The sequence below is a fragment of the Stegodyphus dumicola genome, chromosome 12 (assembly GCF_044657685.1).
Source record: "Stegodyphus dumicola isolate Sdum_Otavi_A_Nest chromosome 12, ASM4465768v1".
Classification (NCBI taxonomy): domain Eukaryota; kingdom Metazoa; phylum Arthropoda; class Arachnida; order Araneae; family Eresidae; genus Stegodyphus; species Stegodyphus dumicola.
The window spans coordinates 5,925,603-5,944,231 of record NC_140779.1 but is presented as its reverse complement, the minus strand read 5'-3'; the positions used below and the strand labels follow the sequence as shown (position 1 = coordinate 5,944,231).

General features: G+C 34.5%; 1 protein-coding gene across 1 annotated transcript in view; it reads right to left on the bottom strand.

Annotated features, from left to right (window-relative positions):
* LOC118197442 (uncharacterized) overlaps window positions 1–18,629 on the bottom strand; it is a 576,327-nt gene that overhangs the window by 90,152 nt on the left and 467,546 nt on the right. The window contains exon 91 of the mRNA XM_085827453.1: window positions 16,598–16,657. Within this exon, the coding sequence (XP_085683579.1) occupies window positions 16,598–16,657 (60 nt within the window). The remainder of the gene's footprint in view (window positions 1–16,597; window positions 16,658–18,629) is intronic.

Below are 18,629 nucleotides of genomic sequence, written 5' to 3'. Positions count from 1 at the left end.
AATCAACGTGCACGACAAGACATACAATATAACGTTACAGAGTTACAGATTAATATTCAAGATACATTACTGGTATATTACTGACGCAAATATGACAGATGCAGAACTGATTAAAGGCTGATCTAATACTGGTACTGATATTAACACTGATTAATACTGCTACATTACTGATACATTGATATAAAACTGAATATTAATACTGATGAAATGGGAATGATTTTGCACAAGTCGGTAAATAGACCCACGAAATTATACGTTACAGAGATTCCCCCCCCAAAAAAAATGAGAATTAAAATATCATAGATCAATGTTCTACTGTTACATTACTTCTACATTACTGATGAAATATAACTGATACACTACTGATACAAGGCTGATATATTAGTGATACAATACTTTACTGATTGTAAGACTGTTTTTATTGCTCATGCGATATATGCTTTAGCAAATATGCATATACAATACTTTACTAGTATTAATACTCATACAATACATTACTGATATTGATACTCATACAACACTTTTATTGGTATTAATACTCATTCAATACAATAGATAGAATAGAAACACTCCAAAGTAAAACATAAAATTAGTGAAGCAACAAGCTTGTGTTTCGGTTGATTTTAGTCAAGATTCTATCGATTTCGATGGCAAACAAGGTCGCGGCCCCTTTTCATCAGAAGCAAAGATATCTGCAACGAAACGGAAAGCCACACAGAGATGGAACGTTTTTTTCACTCTTCCTTCCTTGCCTAACTCCTTGTCATAGCAAATGTTAGTCAATTTGCGCAGGGAAAAAAAAAAAATAAGAGTTTTCGAAATTATTTCATTGTAACCGTAACCGTGGAACTCTATTGTATTAAATCATCACAAGCTCGAGCACATGCCTTAAAATAACACATATGATATCATTTCTATTGGTTGAGCGGATAGGCCGCTAGAGGTTCATTTATTGCTGGGAGGATTTTTAGGACCACCTCCCCACAATAAATACTCGTACTATTTTTCTGACATGTTTCAGAATCGCTCTTCTTCTTGGTTGAGAATTATGGGATTGTCGGTTATCCCAATATTAATATAAAATTTCGTAAAATGTGTTGCCATGAACTAGATTAGCAAATATAAAACGCTTATGTTCTTTTGGAAATTTTATAATCTTCATGAATAGTTTCGTTTCTATTCCGTGAGTAATTAGTAATCTGCCTTAACGTAGAGTTTTATACTTGTTGAAATTTGCGTAAATTACTTTCACAAAGGTAATAAATTGGGCGGAACAAAACAGCAGTTTATGATCAACATCTAAATCGCTCTTTCGAGCGCTTAGGGGGTGTAATGCTCAGTATTACTTTCTCCGAACATTTGAAATTACTTGTTTTAGGAGCGGCCCTCATGTTAAATGGTTACCAAAAATATCACGAAGATACGCATGAATTGTTTCCCTCTTTCAGAAACTATATAAAGCAAAGATTCACAACATCTTTTGCCCTATGCACTGCCCCATGCACCCCACCCTCTGCTAGAAGAACACTCTGCCCTTCTTTTCAAAATTTGAAAAAGGATTTAGATTTTATATTTAGATTATTTTCTAGCGTATTTTATAAATTGAACAAAAAGTATGTAAAATGTTTATAATATCAAAATTTGAATAAACGTAATTTTTTATAATCATAAACTAAAACCAAATACTTAACATTTAAAAAAAAAAAAAGGCTCATCGCATCCCCCCCCCTCCCTCTTGAAACTGTGAAATTCCTCCTTGGTCGAGAACTTCCGATATAAAGCTAGTAATTGTCGCTTGTGCTGCCATCTATTTTGAGTAAAATGAATAAAACGTTTGTAATCGTTTAAACAATTTTTTTTTTTTTTTTTTTTTTCCCCCCAAGAGATTTTTAAAACATACAAAAGTTTTCTTGCAAATATTTTTTAGTCGCAAAGTTGTATTATAACGCTTATAAATATTTCATAACGTTCAATCATCATACTTTATAAAATAGGTATATCAATAATAAATTACGACAGTGTATGGTGTGTACTCATAATTAATCATTCCTCTTAATTTTTCTAATGCTTAAATTTTTAACAATTTGTTAAATAGGAATTTGTTTAGCTCTCTTTTTTTAGCCCAAAGAAGCTATTTAGCTCGGATGTAGTTTCTTATAATTTTAAGTTTTAAAAAACTTCGTTTTCCAGTTGCCACCGAAACTGGCTGGGTTAAAGAAATCCGTAAATCTATTGCAATATTTGGAAATGTATCGGTAAGATTGTTTTCATAAATATAATTTAAAACATCAATAGGTGACATATCCTTTTTGGTAAAATATCACAAAGATTTTATTTCTTCGAACAAATTTATTCCAGCAATATCCTTTTCATTAACATGTTTAGTATCCATTAGTTTTTGTTCTAATCCTTTACAATGTTTTAAAATTTCATTGTCACTCCAGTTTTTTTTTTTTTTTTAATTAGGTATATAGTGTATTACCTTGAAGTAATTGTAATGTTCTTTTAATTGACTGAATATTTCAGTAATTGAAGAAATAGTAGTGTCTAATATTATATTGTAAAATTTAACCTTAAATTTTTGTCTCGGATTGCTGTTTGGTTTGTTCATCTTGAAAAAGTTTCTTTTTAAACCTGTTTCGACTTTGTGGAAAATCAGTATCCACCCCCAAATCATCAGGAACGATACTTGCATTGGCAATTGCATGTTCATGCGCTTCATCTGATCTACGATTATTTAGTTCCGATATCAGATTTTGTAAATTGTCGGTCACGATTTGTAAATCAAATTTAGAGTTTTGCATTATTTCATTTACCACATTTACTAAATTTAAAGTATCGTGCCAGATATTAATGGAACAAATGAATTTAAACGACGAAACCATCAAATCAAATCTTTTGCTTGAGTTCTTGATTCCATGTCTCTTGTTTGATCTTCTTGAATATTTATTAACGCTCTCAGATTTCCCTTCAAATCGTTTTCCAACGGTCTTAAGCCCGAATTCTACTTTCCCATCTGCTGCTGGAGAGCGGCTTTAAGGAATCTCTAATCCATGAGAAAAATTGCTTCACGATGGGTTCCACATCAATTGACGGAAATGCAGAAATGGCTACGATACGATGCTGCCCGAATCCACCTGGAGCGCTATGAGCGCGAAGAAGATGCTTTTTTACGCCGTATCATTACGTTGGATGAGACTTGGGCCCGATCGTACCAGACAGAACTGAAACGCTAATCAAACGAATGGCGTCATCACGGGTCACCACGACGTTCGAAATTTCGTCAGAACCCCAGCAATGTGAAAGTTATGGTGATTCTCGTGTACGACTGTGATGGTGTCATCCTAACGCATACCGTTCCCCCACAGCAGACCGTCACTGCGCAGTATTACTGCTCATTTTTGGAGCACAATCTCCGACCAGCTTTGAGAAAAAAACGGCGACACTTTCTGCAGAGCTCTCCTCTCATTTTGCATGACAATGCTCGGCCGCATGCAGCGCAAGCTGTGACTGATTTGTTCAAGCGATGGGGCTGGGAAGTGCTTTACCATCCACCATACTCCCCAGATCTATGCCCTTGTGACTATGACTTAATTCCTAAGATGAAGGAACCGTGGCACTCCCTTCCAAACTGTTCCTGAGATTCTTGTGGCAGTAGACCGGTCCATTCAAACTATCAACAAAACAGGCGCTGCTACAGGTATTCTGCGACTTCCACATCGTTGGAAACGGGTTGTATACAATGTTGGCGACTATATTGAAGGACTGTAAAACATGGTGACATGAATCACTTTTGTATTCCTTGTAAATAAATAGTTTCCACTATTAAAGTTCCAACCCTCGTATTCACTTACCTCTAAATAGTAATCCTATTTTTTAGAGCAATTATAAACAAAAACCGATTTGAAAACAATTAATCACAGTACTTTGCTTGAAAAGCAATTTACAGAATGTACGCACTTTTATGATCAGCGACTACGTATGTGATTAAAAATAAGGCTATACCCTGTTAATTCAAGTGTACGCGCCACCGTACGTGTAGGCCTTTGAATGTAAGAATCGGTATTCGATAATCCGCCACATGGCCCTTTTTGGGTAACTGGTAAACTAGAACCTGCAATAGGTACCTTGTTTACCTCACTAAAGTTTCACAGAAATGATAGCCATTTGAGAGGGTCCAGCGAGCCCATGGTTGAGTAGTCTTACCACATGCAAAAATACCAAGAAAGAATACTAATTAAACACACAAAACAAAGATAAAAAAAGAAAATAAAAATAGCAAAATACATGTGCCCTTAAAGTGATGAAAATGTATTTGAGTTGAGAATACAGTAATAACTTTGAATGGGTACTTTTGGTCGCCATATTTAAAAAAATCTGATGTGTACACCACATGACTTCCTTGTACGGAATATTAAATTATACGCATTTTTTCTTGCATTTCATTTAAACTTATTAGATTGAATTAAACCTACTTTGCCGACACCGCATAAACCACAATAGAATAAATGCATTCTTTAAAATTCACTTTGTTTACCATAGCGACACTCTGGCGCTAGGTTCACTTAACAGTATTATATTTCGTTCATATTATAACTCAGAATGCACAAAATTTTCGAGTATATCATTTAAAGAATTATCTAATCGTTGTCACTTGTTCTATTCAAATACTATAATAAAGCTAGAACGATGTATAAAAGAATTAAGCAAACAAAACAAAAAACAAACAGTTTTTCACAGATGATTGAGTATTTCTCATTCAATTAATTCAGTTTTCACTTCGCGACAAGGCAAAAATACATAAAAACTCAAAATATCTGTATTCAAAATTACGAAGTAAATCTCAAACGCTTATTTCCTCGAAAAAAATTCCAGAAAGGATTAAGCATGATTTAATTGGCAATAATAAATGAAGGCGTTATCTTGGTTGTTGCGAAGCTAAGTTTCTCTAGATTGGCAACAAATCCACTAGTCTCCTGTTTCAAATGTAAACATCAATGGCCGCCATTAAAAACAGGCTTAGCGGCAATTAAACAACTTTAAAATTGCTGATAATTCTAAAATTATTGTATACAAATTTACTAAAGGAATAAAATCCTTAACCGGAAGATAAAAACAACATAATTCAATCATTTTTAAAGCAAAAAATGTACAATTTACAAACATGTAAGAGTAAAGAAACTGAGATCACTGAGCCGGGTAATAGAGTGGATATATTCATAAATATATTTATATACCTTTGGTGCGGCCGATTGCAACCAAAATACGAGGTGCACATCTACATGTTATAGCAGTCCTACATACAAAATTTCAACGTTGTGAGGGGACTCGTTTTTGAGTTATGCGAGATACGTACGTACGCACTCACGTACGTACATACGTTCGTACAGACGCCACGAAAAATTCTCTTCAGAATTAATTTTAAAGTAGTTTTATAATTTTTTTGAAGGAAAAGTCTTTTATTCTGTCCTTACGTACAGATATCACGCAAAAACATCGTTAAATTGCATTCGATAGCGGACAAAATGGATATTTTCGTTGAAATATGCTGTCTGAAACTTTTCGCGATTACATTACTTCCTTTTTACTTCGTACAAGGAAGTAAAAATGTATATATATTATCATTGAAAAAAAAAAGCAAACTAAACAACGACGTCGGGGTTTAACAGCTTCTCAGTACATAAAGAATAAATATATGCCGATACAAAACATTGCCAATTCCTGTTGTTACATGTTACAAATTCTTAGATTTTTAAGTACCATAGTTCCGTGTGGTAACGCGAAATCCACACGAAACATGTTTTCATTGTTCATATCGGGAATCAAATTTTATTTTACACAAACGAAAATAACCCGTAGAAAAGAAAACAAAAGTAAAATAAAATTAAAATATAAAATTAAAATAAAATCGTATTTTATTGCTTAGAAAATATAAAACATGCAAAACTGCGAGCGTATAATTGACAACTTTTATTCAAGTAAGATTAAATTAAAAATATTCAGAAACATATTAATTCAGTTCTCACTTCACGGCGAAACAAAAATACATAACACCTCAAAATATCTTCATTAAAAATTAAAGCATATAGAAAAAATTAAAACAATTTAAAAAACTATTTTTACAACTAAAATTAGAGCTTCTACGCAAAAACAAGCAGTTCCGCCAGCAGGCAAGAAGGCAGATTTTTCGGTGCGCAAAACTGAAAGTTTTCTTTTCGTCCCCCTCGGCAAAAACACACTGAAGGTGCAGAAACTGAGTTCATTCACTATTCTGCTCAGTTTCAAATATGAAAAAATGTGGCTGCTATGGTTAAAAAAAAAAAAAAAAAAACTTCGGCTTAGCCGCACTTAAGCAACTCTTAAATTGTTGATAATTCTGGGGCGGGGAACTCTCGTCGGAGGCCATAGTCCTCGGAGCATGGAGGTAGGAAAGGGAGGAGCGGCCATTCCGCGCTAGAAGTGAAGCACTGCTTTGAAGGTTGGGTCACCAGACGGGGTGTTCTTTGTTTACATTCAGAAGCTCGCTTGACAAGATTCTGATAGTATTTCGACACACGACAGTTCCATAGAAATCGAAAAAGGGACACTCTCGCATGAAAGAAACATTCATAGTGTGATGGATAATAGCAATTTGTATAGTTTAATGACATTTACGCAAAAATCACATCTTGGTTATTTTTCGATAACTAACAACAGCGATTTTGATTATGAATTTGTTTTATAAAATTCTAAGCTGTTGCACTACAAAAATATAGATCTTAAGAAAATTGCTAAAAGAGATCTGCCAAAATTTATTTTCTAGAAGATTTGAAAAGTTTGAAACTTGATGGCTAAATGTAAATATAAAATTATGTATGTTAAAATATTTGTAATTAGGCACATAGGTCAGATTAAGTTTTTATTAAATAGAGTAACGCATGCAAGGGCTACCTGCCTAAAGAGAGAGATGCCATCGTGGAGGAATTTTGAAGAAAAACTGACCTTTGAGTGGGTATTAAAAATAATACTTATAATTTTCATTCAAATTATACTCATATATATTTTTTATGTAAAACTTTCGGGTGTATGCTAAATTAGTGTAAATTACTTTACACGAAAAATATAGTGAATGCTCAGAAATTAAAGATTTGCACCTGCCGGAAATGATAAATAGGAAATATGTATGGGTATTTTTGCATGTGCTTGCAAAAAGCATGTTTGTAAAGCAAATGCTATGAGATGCGCACTTAAGAACGTAATAAAGAGTTTTGGAATATGTATTGTTGAAATGAAGGGTAAAAAAAAAAATCTGATAAGTATAATTAAAAGAATTATTCCCTTTACATTTTATAATAACTCAGTTACAAGTTTTAAATAATACTTAAAAAAAAAAAAAAAAAAAAAAAAAAAACTTATTTTATTCCCTTTCAGAAATGTTCAGAGAAAGTCAAATACTATTTAATACCTATTTAATTATTAGGAATTAGCGAAATACTTATTTAAAGTATTTCGCTAATTCCTAATAATTCTCTAATTTAAAATGAACCGAATAGAGCATTAATTATAAATTGACTTATATTTTTCAATTTAAAAGAAGCCAAAAAATCATGTCATATTTAAGAAAGTATTTTAGGAAGAAGCTCTATAAATAGAAAAGAAATAATGCATAATTTTAATATTAATAATACAATAAATTTTGATCTTAATTTTTGTACCTTAACCGATTAAAATCGAATTACCTTAATTTTTTTTTCTAATGTAATTAACGAAAACTTGTGAAAATATTTCATTCAAGTTAAACCATTCTGAGAAAACTGTCCTGTGAAAAGTATAGCATTTAATTCCGTTCAGAATGAAATGTTGTTTAAAAATATGTTGTTTTCACATACTTAGGACTCTGAAGTGTTGTAGAAAAAGAAAATATATACATTTATATGTATATTTGCGACGTAATTACAAAATATTTACACCCGAACGCGTCAAATCCCATAGAACTCAATGGTAAATGACCCAATGTTTTGGTCACCACGTAGGGATCGCCGGTGCTTCAGAGCAGGGTACGGAGAAACTTGTTTAGGGCGACTCCATCTTACTTCCTACCTCCATGCCTCGGAGCGAGGGGACAATTCTCGGTGTGGGGGAGCTACTCCTCCTTTCTCTGCTCCTCCTCAGGCTATTCCTCCTCACTCTGCTCCTCCTCAGGCTATTCCTCCTCACTCTGCTTCTCCTCAGGCTGCTCCTCCTCACGCTGCTCTTCCTCACTCTGCTCCTCCTCCTGCTGCTCCTCCTCACTCTGTTCCTTCTCCTCCTGCTGCTCCTCCTCTCTGCGAGGCGGAGCAGCAGCATGAGAAGGAACAGCAAGAGGAGGAGCAAGAGGAGGAGGAGCAGCAACAGGAATAGGTGGAGCAGGAGGAGGAGCAGTAGGACGAAACACATTTTCGTGGGCAGAAATTTTTTCTTCGGGGCCCACGTGCCATTCGAGACCAGCCTACGTGTCAGCCATTCCATAATTGTAAATAATAATGTTGTAGTTGTAAAGATAATATTGTAACATTGAAATGATAAATATCGTATCTGCCTTTGGAGAAGGGGGTTCTTAAGCTTATTTTTATTATATTCAATATTTTTAACTTGAAATTTATGACAGAATATTCTTCTGTTGGCAACTTGAAAATATTTTCGCCGTGGAACAACAACATAATGGCCTGCTAGGTGTGACTGCTGTGTTCGAAGCAAAAAATGTTTGACATGACTGATAATATAAAAGCAGCTACAGCAATCGAAGATTTACCGAAACACACTCGCAGTTTAGTCCATTGACGTTTATCGTGACTGCAGTTAACATTGCAGGAAAGGAGAATAAAATTTGTTATAATAAATAAAAACTGGCAGTTAATATTTTAACTATGTTTTGAAGCAATTGAATATGTAGACAAGTTTGTTTGGCTATGTAAGATAACATAGAACTCAAAACAAGAACGTACTAAGAAAATGTCTGAAAGGATTTAGATTGTAACTTCGCATCAGAGAGTTTGTTAAGGTATTTTTCTGTTACCGCTGAGCTTGCGGTTTATCTGCTTGCTTTTGGACACACTCCTTCCCACACAACTACTTTTACCTTTTTATAACCGTTATTAGTTTATTGTTATAATTGTTATTTAAGAAGAGAAATGCAAAACCTCATTTGTTCCCCCGGACAGGTCATGAGTCTCGCAGAAGTAAGGAAATACCTCAGCAGTACATAAGAGCAATAAATAATACACATGAATAAGACAACACAATAATATATGACACCTAGATCTGGAGAGAATAACGAATATATTGTTCCGCATTTTGTATTAGCTAGCAATTTTTAGTAGAATTGTAATTAAAATCGTTTTATTTCCCCTTGTAATGCAGCGCGTGACGAGTTTTAAGAGAAGCTAAGCCAAAAAAGTAAAATTTATCTATTTCGTATTTTGTAAAACTTTTTTTGGTCAAACGAATTCAATTAATCAAACGAATTTTTGATTAACAAACTCAACGATTTCACAGCGAGCTATGGCAATACTGTACGAAAAAAAAATTCCTCTCCAGCGTGCGAGACTGTGCATCGGAAATTCTAAACATATGCTCTTTTTGAATTTTAATTTTTTGAGATACTGCTGTTGAATTGAATTTTATGGTTTAAATGCGAAGAACATAGTATTTAATAAATAAAGGTGGCACAAAACATTGAAAAAACATCTTTTTGGCGTAATATAAAATTTGAAAGCTTCAGATTTTTTTAGCCTAAAGGGCATTAGCCCAGAAGGGTTACTAATTTCGTTTTGGCATTTTGCTTTGAAAACTTTAAAAACTGCATGACTCTTCAAATTGTTGCCACTAAATATTATCGCCGTATGTTGTATTTAAAGAAATTAAATGAAGAATCTGCATAAAGGTATGTTTCTAGCATTGTGATAAAACAATACCCAGAGCGATGAAATTCTGAATAACGTAATCCTCCACCCAAATATGCGAATCTGGAAACCGTAATTTGGAATTTTTTCTATTATATATTTCATATTTTGTAAACTTTAACGAATTTTTTATTAAGAAACTCAGCGATTTCAAAGCGAGCAATGGCAAAAATACGGGTAAAAATAAATAAATAAATAAAAATTGTCTCCAGCACGCGTGACTGTGTATCGGAAATTCTAAAGATATGCTCTTTTTAAATTATTTTATGATATTGCTGTTGAACTGAATTTTATGATTTAAGTGTCAAGAAGGTTTAAGTGCCGCACTTAATAAATAAAAAAGTACCACACAAAACGTCAAAAATACGCCTTTTAGGCATTACATAAAAATCTGAAAGCTTTGAGTTTTTTGGGTCCCTTTTGTTTTTGAAGCTTAGTGTACATAAATAAAACCGAAATTTTGCACATTAAATCCTTATAGAATTTATTGGAAACAAATGTTTTTTTACCCATCCTAGTTTGTGAAAAGTGATCTCTCTGTGCATTATTTTACACAAGTTTTGTTTAAAATATCTCACTTAAATTGATTTGTTTTACGAAGTATCTGCGATGAAATATTTTTTTATTACAGTTTAAGGTATATAAATAAGATGCATTTTCTCTACCAACATTTATATTTTTTTACCTATATATTTGATAAATTTTCCTGAAATTTGAATTATTTTGTACAAGTGGATCAACAATAGATGGCAGCACCAATTGTTGATCCACTTGTACAAAATAATTCAAATTTCAAGAAATGTTTTCAATTTTTGTAATTCTATTTTCCTGTTCCTTAGTGTTAACTTTATTATTCTTAATTGATAAGAAATATAAAAGCTAAAATATTACGTAAAATTACGAAAAGGGAAAATTCTCACGAAACAATAATATTTTGTACAAGTGGATCAACAATAGATGGCAGCACCAGTATATTTCAATATTGAAATATACTGGTGCTGCCATCTATTGATGATTCACTTGTACAAAATATTTCAAATTTCAAGAAATGTTTTCAATTTTTGTAATTCTATTTTCCTGTTCCTTAGTGTTAACTTTAAAAATAATAATATTAATAAAGTATTATTCTTAATTGATAGAAAATATAAAAGGTAAAATATTACGTAAAATTATGAAAAGGGAAAATTCTCACGAAACAATAAGTAGCGCGAACTTAAATTTAATGAATTTCTATGTAAGGCCACAAAACTGCACAGTGCACTCTGTATAAGAACTTTCATTTTAATTTACCAGCAGACGAAGAGCATGTTCCCAGCAGCGAATAATATACGACCTAATGTGAAATTAATTAAAATTTTTAATAAGATCTAATGCAAAATTAATTAATGGCTTAAATTAATTCTCAAACTAATAAATAATTTTATAAGTAAATATTCAAATCCTTGAGCTTGCAAGCACTGTTCAAAAACACAAATACAGCTTATAGTTTGAAACTTCGGATTGAGAAAATTGCAAAATTTCTAATTCTCAATGTTTAATGTCATTGGCATTAAAGTATGATACACTTAGAGTGCATTTTGATAATACCTTCATGTCCTTAAATTAAGGATAATTCGGAGTCACGCGGAAATCGAACTCTAAAATAAATATATCACCTGTAAAATCACTACACACATCTTCAAGAATCATATGCAAATTTCAGGAAGTAACCAGATGACACCGATGGTACGTCACAATGACGACAGTGTAAGAGAGTGATATATAAGGAATACAGGCGAAGAAGTAAAATTGTTCGCAGGCGCTTTATAAGCATTTCAGTGCAATAGTTATGACACATATGAGGCATTTGGATGATTTTTTACGTGGTAGAATTATTAGCCGTCTGGAATATGGGCGTACCCAACTGGAAGTATCAGACGAACTTGGAATTGCCCAGAGTGTCATCTCCAGGCTTTGGCAACGATTCCAAGATGATGATAATGTGAGTAGACGTTACAGCACAGGTCGCCCCAGAGTTACAACGCCGAATGAGGACCGGTATTTCGCAGTTACTACCAAAAGAAACAGGCGGAGCACAGCCTCAGACCTGTCTCGTCAGCTCTCTTCAACCATTGGTACTACAATTTGAAGGCAGACCGTGTACAGACGCTTAGGGCAGATTGATCTATATGCTTGTAGACCTGTCAGATGCGTTCCACTTACTGCAACTCACTGTCGCCTGCGGTTAGCCTGGAGTAGAGAGCATGCATTGTGGACACCGCAACAGTCGGCTTGTGTGATGTTTTCCGAAGAGTCCAGTTTGAGCTTGCAGACTGATTCTCGCCGGACTTTCATATGGAGAGCTCCAGGTACCCGTTACCACCAAGGAAACATTATTGAACGACACCGTTATGGTGGTGCAGGAGAGCTCGTTTGGGATGGAATTATTCTGGGCTCCAGAACTGACCTGCATGTTCAAATTGGAACTATGACAAGCCAAATCTATCGGGACGTCATTCTGGAACAACATGTACGCTTGTTTCGGGGCGCCATGGGCGCGCAATTTGTGTTTATGGATGACAACGCCGGTCCTCACCGTGCAAACATCGTAAGCGAATGCCTTCAATCGAAGGATATCACCCGTATGGACTGGCCAGCATTCTCACCGGACTTGAATCCAGTAGAGCACGTGTGGGATATGCTTGGACGACGATTTCCAGCCCATCAACCTCCTCCTACATGTCTACCGGAACTTCGGAGAGCATTGCTTTTTGAGTGGTGTAATATCCCCCAAGATCAGATCGATAATTTGATACTCAGCATGCGTAGGCTTTGTACGGACTGTAATGCATCGTCTGGGAGACATACAATGTATTAGCAATCATACCAACCATGTAATATTGGTTTTCTGTAAATAGATGTTTTTTGTAATTTGCTGCAGGGAGTAAAAATTGCTCATTTTTTTAATAATATCAAACATGTAACATCTTTTTTTGCTCTTTACCTTTTGTTTAATAAATAAGCGTTACAAATAAGTCAAATTTGTTTTGCTTCTAACTCTTCCTTTGCCTGATTTTGCATTATCCTTAATTTATGGACATGAGTGTAGAAGAAGCTGTTAATTTAACCAGGATTCATGAATTCCGTGAAAAATGCAATTGCTTCCATTACAATTTCTGTTCTTCCCATTAGTGAGTTTAAATCTTTCTACAAAAGATTTAGCTTTGAATCATGTGTTTTTTTATCTAATCCGTGAATAACTTGACTTACTCCTTATAGATTAGAACGTACTACTGTGTTATGTCCCTTTTTTCATAGCATTTTGTTAAACGGCTTTGAGCGCATTTAAGGCAATGGGTCTTGTGGTTAGAGAGGGCCACAATGTTGGGTCCTTTAAGTGACTCAACATATACAGCAAGTTCATTTGTAAGACTATGAATTAGCTTCTTTTTACTTCCTTGTACGAAGTAAAGGAAGTATTGTAACCACGAACAATTCACGGTATCATATTTCAACGAAAATACCCATTATGACCACTATCCAGTGCAATTTAACAATGTTTTTATGTGACATCTCTACCTAAGGACAGAATAAAGATCTCTTATCCTCCAAAGAAATTTTAAACTGCTTTAAAATGAATTCTGAAGAGAATTTTTCGTGGCGTCTGTGCGAACGTATGTACGTATCTCGCATAACTCAAAAACGAGTACCTCAGAACGTTGAAATTTTGTATAAAGGACTGCTATAATATGTAGATGTGCACCTCGTATTTTGGTTCCAATCGGCCGCACCAAACGTATATAAATATATTTATATATATATCCACTCTGTTACCCGGCTCCGTGATCTCAGTTTCTTTACTCTTATATGTTTGTAAACTGTACATTTTTTGCTTTAAAAATGATTTAATTATGTTGTTTTTATCTTCCAGTTAAGGTTTTTCTGCCTTTAGCAAATCTGTATGCAATATTTTTAGAATTATCAACGATTTTAAAGTTGTTTAAGTGCCGCTAAGCCTTTTTTTTTTATGACGGCCATTAATTGTGTACATTTGAAACAGCAGACTAGTGGATTTGTTGCCAATCTAGAGAAACTTAGCTTCGCAACAACAAAGATAACGCCTTCATTTATTATTACCAATTAAATCATGCTTAATCCTTTCTGGAATTTTTTCGAGGAAATAAGTGTTTAAGATTTACTTCGTAATTTTGATTAATACAGATCTTTAATACGATCTCGCATAACTCAAATGCGAGTAGCCTCAGAACACTGATGTAGTTGTGCACATCTCTCGCACCAAAAGTATATATAGTGAGAATAGGCTTATACAGTATATGTCCACTCTCTTACTCGGATCAATGAGCGCAGTTTTTATTTATCTTACTTTTTTTTTTATTCATATATGTTTGTAAATTGTGCATTTTTTGCTTAATGATTGAATTATCTTGCTCTTATCATCCGGCTAAGGTTTTACGCCTTTAGTTAATCTGCATACAATATTTGTAGAATTATCAACAATTTAAAAGTTGTTTAAGTGCGGCTAAGCCTTTTTTTTTTCCCATAGCAGCCATATTTGGTTACATTTGAAAACTTAGTAGAATAGTGATTTAATTCTTTCTGCACCTTCAGTGTCTTTCTGCGGAACGGGATCAAAAGGAAACTTTTAGTTTTGTGCACCGAAAAATCTGCATTCTTACCTGCTGGCCGAATTGCTTGTTTTTGCGTAGAAACTGTAATTTTAATTGTAAAAACTGTATTTTTATTTTTTTTAACTTTATTTGGTGTATTGAAATCGCGAAATTTTTCGCGATTGCAATACTTCCTTTTTACTTCGTACAAGGAAGTAAAAATTAAAGTAAACATCATATGCAACAACATATGAAAATAAATATCCACGTACGTTAAATACATGTAGCCTTCATGTTAAATACATCATTGGAAATAGATAGAGATGTTAGTTTACTATATAACTGCAAATTAAATATTATATTTTAAGAATTTTTCTCGTCAACTGTACAGTTTTATTTTTTTCAGTGAATTCAGGCAAATTTTTCTAACTAGGAAGTATGGTACGGTTCATGTCAGAGACGGTACTAGAACGTTTAATATCAATATTAGAAAAGAATTTTAGTGTTTAAAACTTTTCAGGTTAAGTATTCGGCGAATAATTTGAACATATTTTAAAAAATGAATTTAACAAAAGCACATTGCAACTACACGTGTTGAGACAAAGAATGAAAATATATTTAAAACCTTAGCAAGTGGATGAGTAGACAATCAATAAGGGCATCCGGGAAAGGACGACAGCGCATGCTGATAAGAAAAGCACATTTCACAGCCACGTGAACGGATTTCGCTCCATGATCGAAAATTGCATGATTAGCTCGGTATTATTGTAGAACATAAACACAGGAAGGGTGATACGTTTTTCTAAAATTATGGAAGAGGAATTAGGCTTAAATTAGCTCCTTATTCACTTAGTTTAAACAGCCAAAGCACGATTATTTTACAGTGCATATGGAACTCTCAAAAATATTTCATGAAGCTACTAATTTTCATATCGCAAAATGACACGCATTAATTTTTTGAAAAATTGAGATAAACTGGGTGCCACATATAAAAAGATCTTTTATTCGTATTGTATTTTATTCGATACTTTCTGATTTTCTTTCTCGTTTTAATACCCCAAAAAATCTTGGCTAAGAAAGATGGAATTAATTTTTTAGAGAAAAACTTTTTTTCATATTTATTATAATATTTTAATATTTTAATTATGTATTTACTTTCATGTATGCTGTATTAACCCTTTCCGGCACGCTACTTTTTAAAGTCGGAGTTTTGATTTAAAAAAAAAAAAAAGAAAGAAAGGCAGTCTAATTAGGCCTAGAGGAGTACACAAGTACAATTTTTTGAAGATAACACTTATCGTTTTAATTCTGTGGGTGTGACCAAAGTGACACACTGATTGAATAGAGCTTCGAAAAGAGTGCTGAAACGAGCGTCGTTGTCAATGAACTGACCGATGAGATGCGTAGAAACAAAAGATACAGACTCCCAGTTGTCCTAGATTATCGGTGCGCCCGATCTGGGCACACCTAGGGTTCGCAGTTTGATTTTAGCAAGATTTCAAGGTAAAAATTTAAAACTAATGTAGAATAAGGAGATTAGCATACAGCCAACAAAAAAAAAAAAAAAAAAAAAAAAAAAAAAAAAACATAGAAATTGCTTTTCAAACAATTCTTTTTATACCCCCCAAAAAATCTGGAAGATTTCTTTGAAAAATGAGGGTCTTAAGAAACTAAACATGGCTAAGATATATGGACTGGTTTGTGATGAGCTGCCGTCTACTATAAATAAGGAAGATTCAGAGTAACCTATAGTAACCTCTAAATCCTTTTTCATTTAATTTTTCTGTGCGTACAGAAGGAAATTTTTAGCTATGTCCAGACCGGACACACCATGCCGCAAAGGGTTAATGCATTTCTGAAAAAGGAAGATTTTGCATCAATATCTTCAAGAAAACTTATACCGTGTGTCTACTTTGTAAGGTGTATTTTAGTTTTATAACAATTATTTTTAATTCTGAAACCCTTCCTTTCAATTGTTTCCTATTTAACAACTCCCTACCAGAATGAGTTTTTAGGATCGCGTTGAATGTAAATGAGTTAGAAGAAGTACTTAAAAGAAGTTCAACTTACTTCACGAGAGAGTTTAATTTGACCAATACTTCTATACGCCGTGCCTACTTGGGATACTGCCTGCAAGACACACAGGAAGAAATTAAGCGTCATTCAAAAAAAAAAAAAAAAAAAAAAAAAAAAAAATTACTTCATTCTATGACCAACGCAAGATGGTTTATAAGAAATAATCAAATTTATCAGGAATTAAATATCCCAGAAATCCAAGAACAAATTTTGATTTACTCGCACAAATTCTTCAACAGTGTAATTAATTCCTCGCACAATGCCATCAAAAATTTAGCTAATTATGATCCTGTAGAGGAAAATATGGTTAAACGACCACGCTGTATTCACCACAATCCAAAGTGATGAATATGTAAATATTGTAAATACTATATAAAATTTATTCAATTCTCCTATATTTACTCTCATTTAATTAAGTATCAACTTAATGCTGTGTGTAGTGTTTCGTGTATGTGTTTCATCTTATTTGCAATTGGCAAAGCATCAGACTGTTGTGAACTTGACTTTTTAATCGATTAGGACTTTGCAAAAAAAATTTTTTTGTCTTAAAAATTGTGGATACAGACATCTCATATTGTGTCAGCGTATCGTTAACCGATTCTGCAGAAACTATGTTTCTCTGATTGGTTCACGTGACCATCACGCCCACTTTTAAAAGTCCCACAAAATTACAAGTTTTCTAAAATTTTTTCAACTTTTTAATGTGTTTTTACTGAAGAAGTGCTTCATGTTAGTGACTCTTAATTACTACTTTTGTATGTTATACACTCAGATTGCGACATGTATCCATGTTCAATTTCAGTCTATGAAGTTCCTCAAACTTCTAGCATAAACTGCTCCAGCACCTTCTCAAAATTTGTACGACTACTTATTGCTATGTTCTACTGTGATTTAATTCGTCTATAAAGTATATCTTCATATTATGACTTACCACCTCGACGTTTTTCGCTCGCGGGCGCGGTGCTAATGCACCCTTACTAATTAAAATTAAAAGCGAGCGGCCTTCGACCATACGAGAGATATACGCAAAAACTCTTATATACACTGACTACCAATAAGTATTTGGACACCTATGCAAATGACGATATCTGCGGTTCTAAGGTACGTCACGGACTCCGCCGGTATATATCGTGTAGGAAACAGCATCGGCTTTAGTCGCATGCAAGATGCCTCGCAGTTCGGAGCTCTCTGATTTCGAGAAAGGTATAATTATCGGGTATCACAAATGTGGCCGATCCTTAAGGGACATATCTAGCGATCTGAAGTACCCAAAATCGACAGTGGCCTATGTGATTAAGATGTGGAAGGTGAGCGGTGATTGTCGGAATGTGCACCGAGTCGGCAGACCAACGAAACTGGGAGATAGAGACCGACGAGTGCTGTCCAGAGAAATTCGGAAGAACCGCACCTAACCGATGGCTCTCACCCGCGAGAAGTTTCAACAGGCATCCGGGAGTATCGTTTCAATGAATACTATCCGTAAGGAAGCACATCTGCTTGGTTTTCATGGTCGTGCTGCTGAACATAAGCCTTTGATCACAAAGTCCAACCGCGCTGATCGGTTAATGTGGTGAAAAGCACATCGAAATTGGACCGTAGATCAGTGGAAACGGGTTCTTTGGAGTGACGAATCAAGGTTCATCCTTTACCGTTCCGATGGCAGGGTCTGGGTCCGGCGTCTACCTGGAGAACGTCTCCTGTCAGAATGCATTGTGCCAACAGTCAAGTTCGGCGGAGGTGGAATTATGGTCTGAGGGTGTTTCTCCTGGTGGGCTGGGACCCTTGGTCCCCATTCATGGTAAGCTCAACTCCGATGCCTACGGCACTATTTTCGATGACAATGTGCTTCCTACGTTGTGGCAGCTTTACGGGTTGGACCCCTGTTACTTTCAGGACGACAATGCCAGTTGTCATGTTTCGACGTTAACCAAGGCTTGTTATGGTGCCAATGGAGTTCATCGAATGGACTGGCCTGCCCAGAGTCCAGACCTGAACCCTATCGAGAACCTCTGGGATGAGTTGCATC